The 15,447-nt window shown below is 48.6% G+C and overlaps 1 protein-coding gene across 3 annotated transcripts in view; it reads right to left on the bottom strand.

The window, feature by feature from the left end:
- Window positions 1-9,338: 9,338 nt before the first annotated feature.
- Window positions 9,339-15,447, bottom strand: part of st6galnac5a (ST6 (alpha-N-acetyl-neuraminyl-2,3-beta-galactosyl-1,3)-N-acetylgalactosaminide alpha-2,6-sialyltransferase 5a) — a 62,409-nt gene continuing 56,300 nt past the window's right edge. For 2 of the 3 annotated variants that reach the window (XM_085983447.1, XM_085983448.1), the window contains exon 5: window positions 9,339-13,903. In XM_085983447.1, the coding sequence (XP_085839573.1) occupies window positions 13,669-13,903 (235 nt within the window). In that variant the 3' untranslated portion in view covers window positions 9,339-13,668. The remainder of the gene's footprint in view (window positions 13,904-15,447) is intronic. The other variant, XR_015077739.1, reaches the window with a different exon arrangement.

The following is a 15,447-nucleotide window of genomic DNA, read 5'->3' as shown; positions in this document are numbered from 1 at the left end:
ATCTCATTAAATAGCGGGACAGGCTCGAGGGGCCGAATGGCCTACTCCTGCTCCTATCTTCTATGTTTGCTAGAGCAAGCCAAACCTAATGCCACTGCCCTTGCTCTCCCCCCGCAGGCTTCAAATTACCGTCATTGTGCGGGCAATCCTAGCAACCATTCTGAGCCAACACGGCAATGACCAGCTAATTTGGTTTCTGTTAAAGGAGGCGTATTGGCCAAGACTCTGGCAGAACTCCCCCTTGCTCTTATGGCACCATGGAATCTGAGACAGGCAGTTCCTGCCCCTTCCCCCAATGTAGCGCTCCCTCAGCACTGCACTGCGAGATCTGTCAAAGAGCTCAAACCCCTAGTTTGAAGCAGGAGAATGCTACCAGCTGAACCTAGTTGTCACTTCATTCATCACAATCACAGCGGTCGTCATTTCGCTCTCAGGCCAGTAACTTTGCAATGACATTGGCCGATGTTCACTGTCGACCTCTCTCTAAGACGCTCCTTAAAACCTACCTCTTTGACCAAACAACGACAACAACTTGCATTTATATGGTGCCATTAACATAGTAAAACGTCCCAATTATCAAGCTACTGAGCCACATAAGGAGAGATTAGGATAAAGAGGTCGGTTTTAAGGAGCGTCTTCAAGGAGGAGAGAGAGGCGGAGCGGTTTAGGGAGGGAGTTCCAGAGTTTAGGGACTCGGCAGATGAAAGCACGGCCACCAATGGAGGTACAATTAAAATAGAGGATGCACAAGAGGCCAGAATTGGAGGAGCGCGGAGATCTCAAAGGCTTGCAGGCAACGTTCCCTCTAATTTTTTTCCTGCGCGGGCCCTTTAAATTTGCTGCGCGGCTGCGCCTGCGCGGTATCGCTTCCAGTGGCAGCAGTTGGTGAGCGGCCGGCCTGGGACCTCGCGATTGATGGCTGCGCACCTTGAGGGGAACGGGCTGGCGGAGGTTACAGAGATAGGGAGGGGCGAGGCCATGGAGGGATTTGAACACAAGGATACGAATTTAATTGAGGAGGCGGGATGGGAGCGGGACAGCTGGTTTCCGGGTTCCGGTCCTGCTCCCAGCTGCATCCGCTCTGCAAACATGATTTTCCCTTGATTGGCCTTGTTAAGCCTGCCCTGCGGGCTTACCAGCCAGTTAACAGGAAGCGGGTCTGATGACGTCATTTGATGACGCGTCATCAGCTGGTTTCCTTAAAGGGACCACGTCCACGTGGTGTTTGACAGCATTGAGGTTCTGCAAACACTGCACAAAGGTGAACACTTGCACCCAGGCTCTCCAATGACTCCCTCCATATGCTTATGGAGGGAGTCACAGCAGGGAGGGAGATTCTCTTCCCTTCCAAGGGCGGAAGAGACCTCCTCAGGACACCAACTTACCTTGCACCTCCAACCAACCCTCTCTATCTACTTTATCACTTCCCCATCTCACTAGCCACCCCTCACACTGACCCTCATCCTACTGCAAGGATACCAACTAACAACACACAAGGGTAGGCACTTGAGAGGTTTAGCCAATGTCCATGTGAAGTTTCAGATAATGTGTTTGTCATACAGGAAAATCTCTTTTTCAAAAAGTGCCCCTTATTGGACAGATCTGAGCGCACCTTGAGAAGTGTCTTACTGAGTTCCAGTGATTGTTCAGTCATAACTCTCCCCCCGCCCCCCCACCCCACTATAGTGATATGTGTGCATGGAATGGCTTGGTCATTAAAGGGATGCTTCACGGTGCTGGTGTGGGATGGTGTCAACCTGGCGCATCATGTGGCAGCCCAAGTTTACAGCGTCAAGTGAAGTAAATCTGGCCATGGTGATGCCATCGCTGGCCACCCGGGCGGCAATGTTGTCAGGGGCTGATGCCCTGTGTCCAGTGCAGCATCAGGTGATGGCGGAGAAGGTTGGTGATGAGGTTGGTAATGTTGTTGTGCCTGGTGATGTTGGTGTTGGGGCTGATCGTGGAAGGATTCGGAGGACCTAGGTCTGATTGTTTCATTGGCTGTGATGTTGCTGGAATAAATGGCAGCTGCAGATAAGATGACAGAAGCGATCTATCACTGGTGAGAGAGGTTCTCCCAATGAGGTGACACTGGACATACAGTTGGATCTAAAAACTTGTAAGCTAAAGAAATCTCTATATATATTAAAAATGCAGTAACCCACATTTCCTGTGCTCTGAAACTCACCATCTGCAACATGGCATCCTTGACACCACTTCTGCAGCTGTCAGCTTTTCACAAACATCAGAGCAGACTCAAACCACGCCAGGGTGAGCTGGCGTGTTCCCCGAACAGCGGGTAACCCGTGGGGGAGAAGCTAAAATAAGAATTAAGCCTCAAAATACTCAATTGGCTCTTAACAAGCCATTTAAGCAGCTGAATTGTATCTCCCGCCGCTTGGTGTCGGGTCAGTTCTGCGCAGACAGACCCGACACCTGGGAGACTCGCGTGGAGATGGGTTGACAGCGGTTATCGAACCCGCTGTCAATCTTTGCGATTTTGACAGCGGGCCTGCCTCCAAACCTGCCCCCTCAGCGCAATTAAATTCACGGCCTTAAAACTGAGGCATTGCTGGACTAGGAGCCAGTGTAGGTCAGTGAGCACAGGGGTGAACGGGACTTGGTGCAAGTTAGGACAGGGGCAGCAGAGTTTTGGATGAGCTTGTTTATGGAGGGAGTTGGAATAGCCAACTACCAACTCACAACACACAAGGTTAGGCACTTGAGAGGTTTAGCCAATGTCCATGTAAAGTTTCAGATAATGTGTTGCCATACAGGGAAATCTCTTTTTCAAAAAGTGCCCCTTATTGGACAGATCTGAGCGCACCTTGAGAAGTGTCTTACTGAGTTCCAGTGATTGTTCAGTCATAACTCTCCCCCCCGCCCCTCCACCCCACTATAGTGATGAGTGTGCATGGAATGGCTTGGACATTAAAGGGATTCTTTACAGTGCTGGTGTGGGATGGTGTCAACCTGGCGCATCATGTGGCAGCCCGGGTTTACAGCATCTGAAATCTGGCCATGGTGATGCCATCGCTGGCCACCCGGGCGGCAATGTTGTAGTTAGAGGGAACAAAGGGATGGATGAGGGTTTCCGCAGCAGATGAGCTGAGGCAGGGGCGGAGTCGGGCGGTATTACGGAGGTGGAAGCAGGCGGTCTTAGTGACGGTGCGGTATGTGGTCGGAAGCTCATCTCGGGGTCAAATACGACACCAAAGTTGCGAGCGGTCTGGTTCGGCCCCAGACAGCTGCCAGGGAGAGGGCTGGAGTCGGTGACCTTTTGGTCACCTGTCCTAATATTTCCCGATGTAGCTCGGTGTCAAATTTTGTTTGATAATGCTGCTGTGAAGCGCCTTGGGACATTTTACTATGTTAAATGCAAGTTGTTGTTTGTCGTTGTCTAGCTAAACTTTAAATTTGGCGCAACGACCTGAAACGTTGGAAGTAGGTAATCAGACATAAATCCAATCTGCGAGGTCTGAGTGGATCTTAAGATGCATTTACAATGTAGCTACCGCGGTGTCTGAGGCCACCAGTATGGGTTCTAACTTGGCAGTACCTGGTTTCTATACAGTAACTTTCATTTATGTAGCACCTTTAGCGTAGAGTAACATCCCAAGGCACTTCACAAAGGTGTAATCAGCCAAAAATAATGGACACTGAGGCAAAGAAGGGGAGATCAGGAAGTGTAACCGAAAGGTTGGTCAACGGGGGGGGATTTTCAGGAGGGTCTAATAGGAGAGGAAGGGGGAGAGATGGGAGGGGATTAGCGAGGGAATTAAAGAGCAAGGGTATAGGTGACTGAAGGGATGGCTGTTGGTGGTGGGGTGAAGGGAGAGTGGGTGCATACGATGCTCGCTATAGAAACGGAAGTTGTACATATCTGTTTATTTGAAAGATTAAGACTTTTAATTCTCAAAGAAATTGCTTTGCTATAGATTTCCGCTGACCCCAGTCATAACGTGAGCAACCAAATTTGGGATGTTATAAAATCTATTTTATTTATTGTTTGCCCTTATTTTTTACCGCCCCCGCCCCAGCCTTTGCTGAAGTTGCTGACACCGAGCTGGGGTTTCCACAGGTGCTAAGCTGCCCGAGCGGGCTGGAAATCCCAGGCTGGGTGCCCGCAATTTCCTGAGGTTCATTCTCTCCAAATGCCACTCTCTGTTGGCAGCGCAGTGTGATGCAACCATCCCTTAAATGCCAACATAACTTAATAGGCACTGCGTTCTATATGCCGTGTAGATCTGAGCAAATGACTGATGAGTCAGAGTTCCAGTTCAGGACATTGGCCTGACCTCTCTCTGCTCTAATTTTCCTGTTACTTCATATATTATGAATCAGCAATAACCATGATAATCTAGCATTCTTTTAACATTAAGTTATTTGTCAGGTAGAATGTAAATCCTTAATTGGGGTCAGTGCTTTCAGTTTTCACTTCAGTGCTCACCAAGTGCCAGGACATGTGCACGACTGCATTCAACAGTTACGGATGGCTACTTTAAGCCTGGCAACAGCAACAGCATTGTGTGCAGTTAACTTCTGTTCCCATCCCATTGTGGGCGTTAACCATGGTTCAGTGGCCGCATTCTCACCTCTGAACGGTGTGAGCTCAAGTCCAGAGACTTGAGCACAAGATTTAGGCTCACACTTCAGCGCAGTGCTGAGGGAGTGCTGCACTGTCGGAGGTGCCCTCTTTTGGAGGAGACGTTAAAACCGAGGCCCCGCCTGCCCTCCCAGGTGGCCGTAAAAGATCCCAAGGCACTGTTTCAAAGAAGAGCAGCGGAGTTCATCCCGGTGTCCTGGCCAACATTTATCCCTCAGCCAACATCACTAAAATACATTATCTAGTCACTATCAGATTGCTGTTTGTGGGAGCTTGCTGTGCGCGAATCGGCTGCCGCATTTCCTAAATTACAACAGTGATTACATTTCAAAAGTACTCAATTGCCTGTGATGTGCGTTGGGACATCCTGAGGTCGTGAAAGGCGCCGTATAAATACAAGTCTTTTATTGTACCCATTCTGCGAGTTTTTGGAAGGAAACAAGTGATGACTTCACTGAGCCATCTAAAGTCTGGGTGACATAGAGTTTAGATGCTGCTCTTCTCGAGGGTATGCTGATAGGGTTAGATGAAGAGGGGTCAGAGGAGGCTCATGTGGAGCATAAACACCAGCATGGACCAGTTGGCCTGTAAATTCTATGTAATTAAGATGGATCTATGTAATTCCACTGGAGCAGCAAAGGCTAAGGGGAGATTTAATCGAGCGTACAGGGAAAGACCATTTACTCAGATTGGGGAGACAGTGATGAGGGGGCAACAATTTATAATTGTCACTAAGACAGTGAAGAGAGAGGTTTAGAAGAAATGTCTTGCTGTAGAGGGCTGTTGGAGCAATGGAATACTGAACACGCCCTCAGTACTGCACTGGAGAATCAGCCTGGATTATGTGCTCAAGTCTCTGGAGCGAGATTTGAACCCACGACCTTCTGACCCAGAGGCGAGAAGTGCTACAAACTGAGCCACGGCTAACATCTTCAGTAGTGTATGTACCTTGAAGAAGGACCTATATTCTGCAGCCCCTGTATACTGCAGTACCAGTAGTGACCACCCCTGTATATAAGCCTGTGCAGTAACTTTGTATAGTTGTTCCAGTTTTGTCTCCATTCAGTAAACACCTGTTATAACCAACTTCTGCAGTCCGTGTCTCAATTACACACGGACGTTACATCTTCAGTAGTGGGAGTCTTGCTCTGGACATTAATAAATCCAGTGTAATATAACCTCCTCACTTAGGTATTTTGAGATTTGCTTCTCCATGTGATGTTTTTCCTCCCCTTGCGTGAGCACTGTGCTTGCTGAGCTGATCAGCAGGGAGGCACTTAAGTAAAGAGAAGCTGTATTTAACCACGGTCCGAACTCCAGCCAAATCAGAGATTAACACGGTTCGACTTCCTTCTTCCAGATTTATTGGCTTTCGTCAGGTGCTACGGTGATAGCTGAGACTCGGGAGCTGCTGCGGCAGGATAAGCATTGATAAAGTGGAGTGGTGCCGTTTGCTGCCCCTCACTGAACTCATTTCTCCATCGACACTGTTGATTTCATTAGCCTCCTCCAGTTTCAGTCGAAATGTGGGATTTAGCATTTGTATCAAACTAGAATTACATAGTTTTACAGCACAGAAACAGACTGATTGGCCCAACGGGTATTTGCTCCACACAAGCCTCCTCCCACCCTACTTCATCTCACCCTATCAGCATATCCTTCTATTCCTTTCTCCCATATGTACTTATCTAGCTCTCCCTTAAAGGCTCCTATGCTGTTCGCCTCAACTACTCCAAGTGGTTCTTGCCATGGAAGGACTGCAGTGAAGATTCACCAGGCTGATACCTGGGATGGCAGGAATGACGTATGAGGAGAGATTGGATCGATTGGGCTTGTACTCGCTGGAGTTTAGAAGAATGAGAGGGGATCTCATCGAAACTTATAAAATTCTAACAGGACTAGACAGACTAGATGCTGGAAGGATGTTCCCGATGATCGGGGAGTCCCGAACCAGGGGTCACAGTCTAAGGATAAGGGGTAAGCCATTTAGGACAGAGATGAGGAGGAATTTCTTCACCCAGAGAGTGGTGAACCTGTGGAATTCTCTACCACAGAAGGCAGTAGAGGCCAATTCATTAAATATATTCAAGAAGGAGTTGGATATATTTCTTAAGGCTAGGGGGATCAAGAGATATGGAGAGAAGGCAGGGACAGGGTACTGAATTTGGATGATCAGCCATGATCGCATTGAATGGCAGAGCAGGCTCGAGGGGCCGAATGGCCGACTCCTGCTCCTATCTTCTATGTTTCTATGTAGCAATTTCCACATTCTCACCACTCTCTGAGTAAAGAAGTTTCTCCGGAATTCCTTATTGGATTTATTAGTGACTGTCTTATATTTATGTCCCCTAGCTTTGGACTCCCCACCACCCCAACACAAGTGGAAACATCTTCTCTATGTCTACCCTATCGAGCCCCTTCATAATTTTTAAGACCTCGATCAGGCCACCTCTCAGTTTTCTCTTTTCAAGATAAAAGAGCCCCAGCCTGCTCAGTCTTTCCTCATAGTTACAACCTCTCAGTTCTGGTATCATCCACGTAAATCTTTTTGTTGCGCCTTCTCCAGTGCTTCTATGTGCTTAAAGACACTAGCTGTTCTTCCAGAGAACAGCCTTGTTTAGATTATCACAGATGGTGCGAAGGTAAGCACCCGCTGAGCATTTGATTTGGAATGTTAGTTGGGAAACAGCAAGAGAAGGCTGTCCTGTCCTGCCTGCAATGGGAGAACTATCTTTTCCTTTGGGTGTGCCCGAGACAGATCACTTTATCTGAAACACGCCCGATTCAACGGCCTCTCCTTCCGAAATCTGGACCTCGATTCCACTTCTTCAGATATCACACCTGCACTGCACTCATCCTGGGCCCCCCACCTGTTTTCTCATCTACAGCATCAATTTGCATTTATATAGGGCTGGAGGAGGCTATGGAGATAGGGAAGGGCGAGGCCATGGAGGGGGTTTTGAGCACAGGGGTAATGGGCGAACGGGACTTGAGTGAGGATCCGGGCAGCAGAGTTTTGGATGAGCTCAAGTTCACGGAGGGTGCCAGGTGGAAGGCCGGTCGGGAGAGCCAGTCTTGAAGTAACAAAGACATGGATGAGGGCTTTAGCAGCAGATGAGCTGAGGCAAGGGGCGGTCTACCTGCTGCCCCTTGGCGACATCCTCTGAAAACATGTCAGGTTCCACATGTACGCCGACGATTCCCAGCTCTACCTCATCACCATCTCTTTCGGCCCCTAGACTGTCTCTGATTTGTCGCACTGCTCGTCTGACATCCAGTATTGGATGAGCAGAAATTTCCTGCAGTTAAATATTGGGAAGAACGAAGCCGTTGGTCTTCGATCCCCACCACAAACTCTTGTTCCCTAGCCATCGACTCCATCTCTCTCCCTGGCAACTGTCTGAAGCTGCACAAGACTGTTTGCAACCTCGGCATCCTAGTTGACCCCGAGCTGAGCTTCTGACCCCCCTAAACACTCCATCAGTAACACCGTCCATTTCTACCTCTGTATTATCGCCTGTCTCCACCCCTGCCTCAGCCCATCATTTTTCTTTTTGAAATTCCAATAATGAGCTTTTCACATTCACGTTGTACAGGGCCTTGTTGAGACCACATCTTGAGTATTGTGTGCAGTTTTGGTCGCCTTATCTGAGGAAGGATGTTCTTGCCATGGAAGGAGTGCAGCGAAGATTCACCAGGCTGATACCTGGGATGGCAGGAATGACGTATGAGGAGAAATTGGGTCGATTGGGCTTATATTCGCTGGAGTTTAGAAGAATGAGAGGGGATCTCATTGAAACTTATAAAATTCTGACAGGACTAGACAGACTAGATGCAGGAAGGATGTTCCCGATGGTCGGGGAGTCCAGAACCAGGGGTCACAGTCTAAGGATAAGGGGTAAGCCATTTAGGACAGAGATGAGGAGGAATTTCTTCACCCAGAGAGTGGTGAACCTGTGGAATTCTCTACCAAAGAAGGCAGTAGAGGCCAATTCATTAAATATATTCAAGAAAGAGTTGGATATATTTCTTAAGGCTAAAGGGATCAAGGGGTATGGGGAGAAAGCAGGGACCGGGTACTGAATTTGGATGATCAGCCATGATCGCATTGAATGGCGGAGCAGGCTCGAGGGGCCGAATGGCCTAGTCCTGCTCCTATCTTCTATGTTACCTACATAATCCCCTTCATTCATAAGTTTTAGCACTTTGGGGCTAGAATTTCCACAGAGGACCTCCTGCCTTTTCTCTAAGGGTTTGCATCGATCCTCCCGCTGGAGTTACGGTGGGACGTCGAGAGACTCCTCCAACCACCCCCACCCCCTCGGAAATTCTACACCCTTGGATCAGATCCCCTCACCTTTCCCATGTGGAACAAGGGTTGCAGTTGCGCTCTGTTGCCTGTGCGGTAGATGGAGTACCAATGGCTGCGACTCCTGGGTTTGGGGGAAAGCTCTGCACCTGCGAGTTTACCTGTGCGCGCAGTGATCTGCTCCCAGCCTCGGGCTGCCTACTCTGGCTGGGTGAATGGCTGGAGGTTTTGTCACATGACCATCCGTCTCGATCCACCCCGCCTCCACACTCCCGCCATTGGTCCATCCACCAGGTTCGCTGCCTTCCCACGACCAATTGGAAAGAGAACCGACTCTTCGTTAGCCAATTGGATTAATCTTGACTGTTAGTCAAACGGCCTTTTTTCATCAGCTCCCAAATAAATGAAAATGTTCAAAGAACATGAAAAAAAAAACCACAATTGTTTTTAATGCCTCTATGGTTTTTCTCCCTGTGTTGCTGGCAGCAGTGTCCAAGACATTAATCTTTAATTCCTGGAGACACCAGGACAATCCTGGAGGGTTGGCGACCCTGACCCAGCCCCTACATTCTCAATGTTTTCAGAACGTGGGCAGGAGCCTCGAAACGATTATCATTAAATTACGGGTAAGTTTATAAAGAGGGCAGGAGGTGTGAGGGAACCTGAGAGCACTGTGAACCCAGTTTGATACCCACTGGCATTACATCGCACGTGATGTCAAACCCAGCGGTGCGAGACTACCTCCTCTCCTCTCTCTCTTCCCCATTCTCTATCTCCTTCCCCATTCTCTATCTCCTTCCCCCCAGTCTCCTCCACTTCCTCTATATCCCCATCTCCTCCACATCTTCTCTATCCCCTTCCCCTCCTCTATTCCCTCATCTCTCATCTATCTCCTCATCTATATATATGTCCGTCACCTTTATTTCCTCCCTCTCTCCTCCTCTATCCTTCCCATCCTCTATCTTCTCCAGCTGTCTTCTGTCTTCTTTGCCCTTCTATATCCTCTGACTCCTTCCTCTCCATCTCTTCCCCTTCACTAATTCCTCCCTTGTCCTCAACTCCACCCTTCTTTTCCCTCCCCTCTTCTTTTTACTCTATCTTTTCCAGCTCTATCTCCTTCCCCTCTCCTCAATATTATGCATTTTCTCCCCTTCTCTATTTGCTCCATCTCCTGCCCCCTCTATATCTATCGGTTTCTCCACCTCTATCTCCTTCCCCTCTTCTATCTCCTTCCCCCTCCTCTATCTCCTCCCCTTCTGCTCTATCCCCATCCTCTCTTTTATCTCCTCCATCTCCACCCCCTCTTCTCCTCTATCTCCTTCCCCTCTTCTATCTCCTCCATCTCCACCCCCTCTTCTCCTCCGCTCCTACCACTCCAAGTCCTTCACAATGATTTCTAAAGAGGATTTTGCTTGCGTATGTATTTGGGAGACATACAGCAAGTAAAATTTAACACAAGGTCCAGACAATGTGACAAAGAAATTTCAACAAGCAGACTACGGGGACAAACAGCCAGAACTGTCAAATACCAAGGTCACTGCACAAGGTTCTGATGCCAGCATACCGTCTCATTCGCAGCGAGGGTGGTTTAGAGAACGGGGAGGCGGGTTGGGGCGGGGGGTGCAATCACTGTACAGCCGCTCCCGCTCAGACAGGGAATCAAAGCTGGGTTCTTCAGATCAATCACACAGTTTCTCCACCAGCAGAGCCATGGGCCCTGGGCGGGGACAGAGAGAGCGAATCACCCTTTAAAGGTATAGATCCATCTTAGTTACATAGAATTTACAACATGGAAACAGGCCATTCGGCCCAACTGGTCCATGTCGGTGTTTATGCTCCACACGAGCCTCCTCCCACCCCTCTTCATCGCACCCTATCAGCATATCCTCCTATTCCTTTCTCCCTCACGTGTTTATCTAGCTTCACCTTAAATACATCGATGCTATTCACCTCAACAGCGGAGTGGGCCTTTGGCATTGCGGTAGCATCCCCGCCGCTGGGCCAGAAGGCGTAGGGTTTCGAACCCCGCTCCAGACAGTCCCGGCAAGTGAAGTCGGAGCTCCGGCTCTAAATTCTGGGTTGACATCCAGCAGGATACTTGCATCCGTGGGTGTGGGTGGCCCCCCCCTCGTATGGGTTGTGGGAGCCCGTAAAACCCTCCCGCCATAGGACTAACCACCCGAATGGCTGGTACGAAGATGGTCACGGAAGGAGCGTTAATCGCGGCCAGAAATCCTTCCACCACTTCATACAGTTCCCCAAAGGGAACAGTGTGAAGACATGTACGACGACGACCTCAACTACACCTCGTTGGGGTAGCGAGTTCCACATTCTCACCACTCTCTGGGTAAAGAGGTTTCTCCTGAATTCCTTACTGGATTTATTGGTGACTACCTTATAGTTTCGAACTCCTCCACAAGTGAAGGGCCTGCACATGGTTCATTATTTGCCTCTCATCCTGCAATCAAGCGCACATCACTGGCCAGAGTCGGCTGATGATTAATAGGAAAGCATCTCACTAGCTTACGCGGAATATATTTTATTGATGAGGTTGTGTTGGAGCTGAGGAACAATTGGCACACTGTGTGTTAAAGCAGGTCCCTGAAAGTCAATGAAATGACTTTAGATGCATTATTGTAACAATTAGCACCTTGCAATGATCTATGTTACTTGCACATGAACGGATATGGGATTTTATGCACTTAAAAGTCTATTAATTGCTGAATATAAACAGCAGCTGGTGGTTGTGATCTGTCAAACATACCAAGAACACCGTTTGATGTTTATTACAATTTAAGTATCAGAGGAAAATACGGAATGATAACATCACTTATTTGCTTTTTTGTTTAAATCTCCTTGCCCATTTTTCCCCCCTCCCCTTGCTGAAGTTGCCAGTTCCTTGTTGGGGTGGAGGTTCCACTGGAACCAGCTGCCCTAACGTGGCCCATATTCTACCTCAGCACTGCCCACAGACCTGCAGGGCAGGGGAGGGTGGGGAGTGACTGGATGGATCACAATCAGGAACAGGAGCTCAGATCAGCTGACACAAGGCTCTCTCTCTTTGCAGGCCTCTCTGCCTTTGCAGGCCTCTCCCAGGCCTCTCTGCCTTTGCAGGCCTCTCCCAGGCCCCTCTGCCTTTGCAGGCCTCTCCCAGGCCTCTCTGCCTTTGCAGGCCTCTCTGCCTTTGCAGGCCTCTCCCAGGCCTCTCCGCCTTTGCAGGCCTCTTTGCCTTTGCAGGCCTCTCCCAGGCCTCTCTGCCTTTGCAGGCCTCTCCCAGGCCTCTCCGCCTTTGCAGGCCTCTCTCCCTTTGCAGGCCTCTCCCAGACCTCTCTCCCTTTTCAGGCCTCTCCCAGGCCTCTCTCCCTTTGCAGGCCTCTCCCAGGCCTCTCTCCCTTTGCAGGCCTTTCTCCCTTTGCAGGCCTCTCCCAGACCTCTCTCCCTTTGCAGGCCTCTCCCTGGGCTCGCTGCGCGGTACCCACGGCTCTGTCAGCTGCCGTTACTGCAGCTCTGTCCTTCTCGGTGGTTCGGGCACCACAGCCACATGGTAGAGACTCCTACAAATAATTAGAAAGGTTAATGGAATGTTGGAATGTTGGCCTTTATCTTAAGGAGGCTGGAATACAAAGGGGTAGAAGTTACAGTTCTATAAAGCTCTGGTCAGACCCCATCTGGAGGACTGCGTTCAGTTCTGGGCACCGTGCCTCAGGAAGGATATGTTGTTCAAAGATGATTAAAGAATTTGATAGGATAGAGAGAAACTATTTCCTCTGGCGGCGGAGTCCAGAACAAGGAGGCATAAATTTAAAATGCGAGCTAGGGCGTTCATGTGTGATGTCAGGAAGCACTTCTTCACACAAAGGGTGGTGGAAATCTGGAACTCTTGTCCCCAAAAAGCTGTTGAGGCTGGGAGTCAATTGAAAATTTCAAAATTGAGATCGATATATTTTTGATATGCAAGGGTATTAAGGGACATGGAGTGAAGGCGGGTAGATGGAGTTAGGATACAGATCAGCCATGATCTCATTGAATAGTGGAACAGGCTCGAGGGGCTGCATGGCCTCCTCCTGTTTCTAATATTCCGAACGTCAAAACAGTAGACGTCTGAGCAGACTTTCACCCCACGCACTTTTATTCTTCCGCCAGCACTTTCTCACAGTGCAAGGAGTCCTCGGCACACAGGAAGATTAATTAGTTGCTACAACTCCGAGCTGCCCGTGGTATTTGGTTAAAATGTCAGCAAAAGTTCAAAAGTGACGTGTTGGAGCCCAGTGGGATAATAAATTGCCTTCAATACAAATAATATTACAGGTCAGCGATTGCGAAGGGACCATCACAAAAATGTATATATATATATAAAAAAATACCTGCAAGGATGGTGGGGGCTGCAAGATTAACAAAATCAGTGTTAATAAATCAAACATCATTTACTCTTTGTTAAAAGAAAACAGCCACTGTTGGCCTGGATCGGACAGAATCCCTGCCTCTGTTTACTGGGATGTGCGTACGATCGGAACTGAGTGACCTACAGAAGCAGCCATCTAGTAATTGGCTCAGTCATTTCCCTATGCTACCACAGTGGCTACACTTCCAAAGTACTTCATTGGCCGTGAATCGTGAAAGGCGTTATATAAATGCAAGTTCTTTCTTTCTTTCACGGGACATCGATGTAAAAAAAAAAAAAAACAGTTCCTTGAGCTCGGCGGCTCAGTTGATTTGGTCACGCGCGGCGGCGGCGGCGCGCGCTTGGATTTCCTCATCTCCGCCTCGCCTCGCTCTCCGTGTGATTGGTGGCCACCGACTCCGGCTCCCACTCCGGCTGGTGGAAGTGGATGTTATACTTCCTTGCCCATCTGGCGAACACGCGCTTCTCCGTGATGAACCGATGGTTGCCCGCCTTGCGCCCAAGCTCGTGCGAGATGTACATCGTGCATTCGTCAATTCCCGAAGGCTCGTAGTAATGGTACGGTACCGAATGGTGAGAGGGGTCCCTAAATAAGACAAACAAACAAACAAGCAGTCATCGCGTAGGTTCATACCCGCTTCCTACATTACGACGGCGACTACACTTCAAAAGTACTTCATTGGCTGTAAAGTGCTTTGGGACGTCCGGAGGTTGTGAAAGGTGCTGCGGAAATATTTCTTTCCTCATCAAAGTTGCTTTGTACATTGTTAAACTGGTCTATAACATTCTAATTCAGTTTAACCTCCTCTCCTGAAGATGCCAACTCTACACTAGGGCCAGTTGTTCTCTAGAATCTTGCCCAAGTGGCCATTCGTTATTGAGTACATTCCACCGTGGGGGCCATCGCAGCATCACGCACCAACGTCCACTTTCCACAGTGTCAGCTGTGGCTCAGTGGGTAGCACTCTCGCCTCTGAGTTGGAAGGTTGTGGGTTCGAGTCCCACTCCAGAGACTTGCAGTTCTGAGGGAGTCTACAGTTTGCCAATCAATACCTGTGACTAACTTGGAATTTACATCCATACTATGGAAATGCTTTTGTTACAGGGGCCTCCAGGGGACCTCTACAAGTTTATGTTTTGATTTGCCTTCTACTGTTCACCGGTCTACCTTGGATTGTTTTCTTTCTATCTCTCCACGACGGAAGACTTCAGTGAACCAACTTGCTTTCACCTGGTAGTTTATTTTTAAAACTGCTTCTTTGTATTGATCCATCAGTCTTCACTTAGCTCAGTTGTCATTACCCTGGCCACTGAGTCAGAAGGTTGTGGGATCAACCTCTGCTCCAGGACTTGACGACTTAAACTAGGCCGACACTTCAGTGCAGTCCGGAGGGAGTGCTGCACTGTCAGAGATGCTGTCTTTTGGATCAGGAGTTTTGATAGAGTAAATAGGGGGAAACTGTTTCCACTGGCAGGAGAGGACACAGATTGAAGGTAATTGGCAAAAGAACCAGAGGGGAGACGAGGAGAAATATTTTTTTTTACACAGCAAGTTATTGTGATCTGGAATGCACGGCATAGATAAAGAAATCACCCCTGTAGAACACTCCTAGATAACAACAGCAACAACAACTTGTATTTATATAGCGCCTTTAACGTAGTAAAATGTCTCAAGGCGCTTCACAGGAGTGTCATAAAACAATGTTTGACACCGAGCCACATAAGGAGATATTAGAATAACAAAATACTGCGGATGCTGGAAATCCGAAATAACAACAGAAAACGCTGGAAAAACTCAGCAGGCCAGGGCAGCGTCCGTGGAGAGAGAAACAGAGTTAACGTTTCAGGTCGAAGACCTTTCGCCAGAACTGGTAAAAAAGCAGGAAATGGAATAGATTTTAAAGCAAGTTTAGGGGCTGGGAAAAGGTGGAGGGGATGAAAGAACAAAAGGGAAGGTCAGTGATAGGATAGAAAGCAGGAGAGATTGAGAGACATTGAGAGACATTGAGAGAGATTAAAAGATATTCAAGGCGGGAGGAGATGGTAATGGGACAGGTTAATGAACAAAGGATGGCTCTAGATGAAGTGTGAATTGCGCTGGCAGAATGAAGGACAGCTGTCATGTGGGAG

The sequence above is a fragment of the Somniosus microcephalus genome, chromosome 3 (genome assembly GCF_052327205.1).
Source record: "Somniosus microcephalus isolate GS21.2 chromosome 3, FLI_Smic_1.0, whole genome shotgun sequence".
Lineage (NCBI taxonomy): Eukaryota > Metazoa > Chordata > Chondrichthyes > Squaliformes > Somniosidae > Somniosus > Somniosus microcephalus.
Note: the sequence above shows the minus strand (reverse complement) of the source record. Positions and strands in the feature narration are given on the sequence as shown.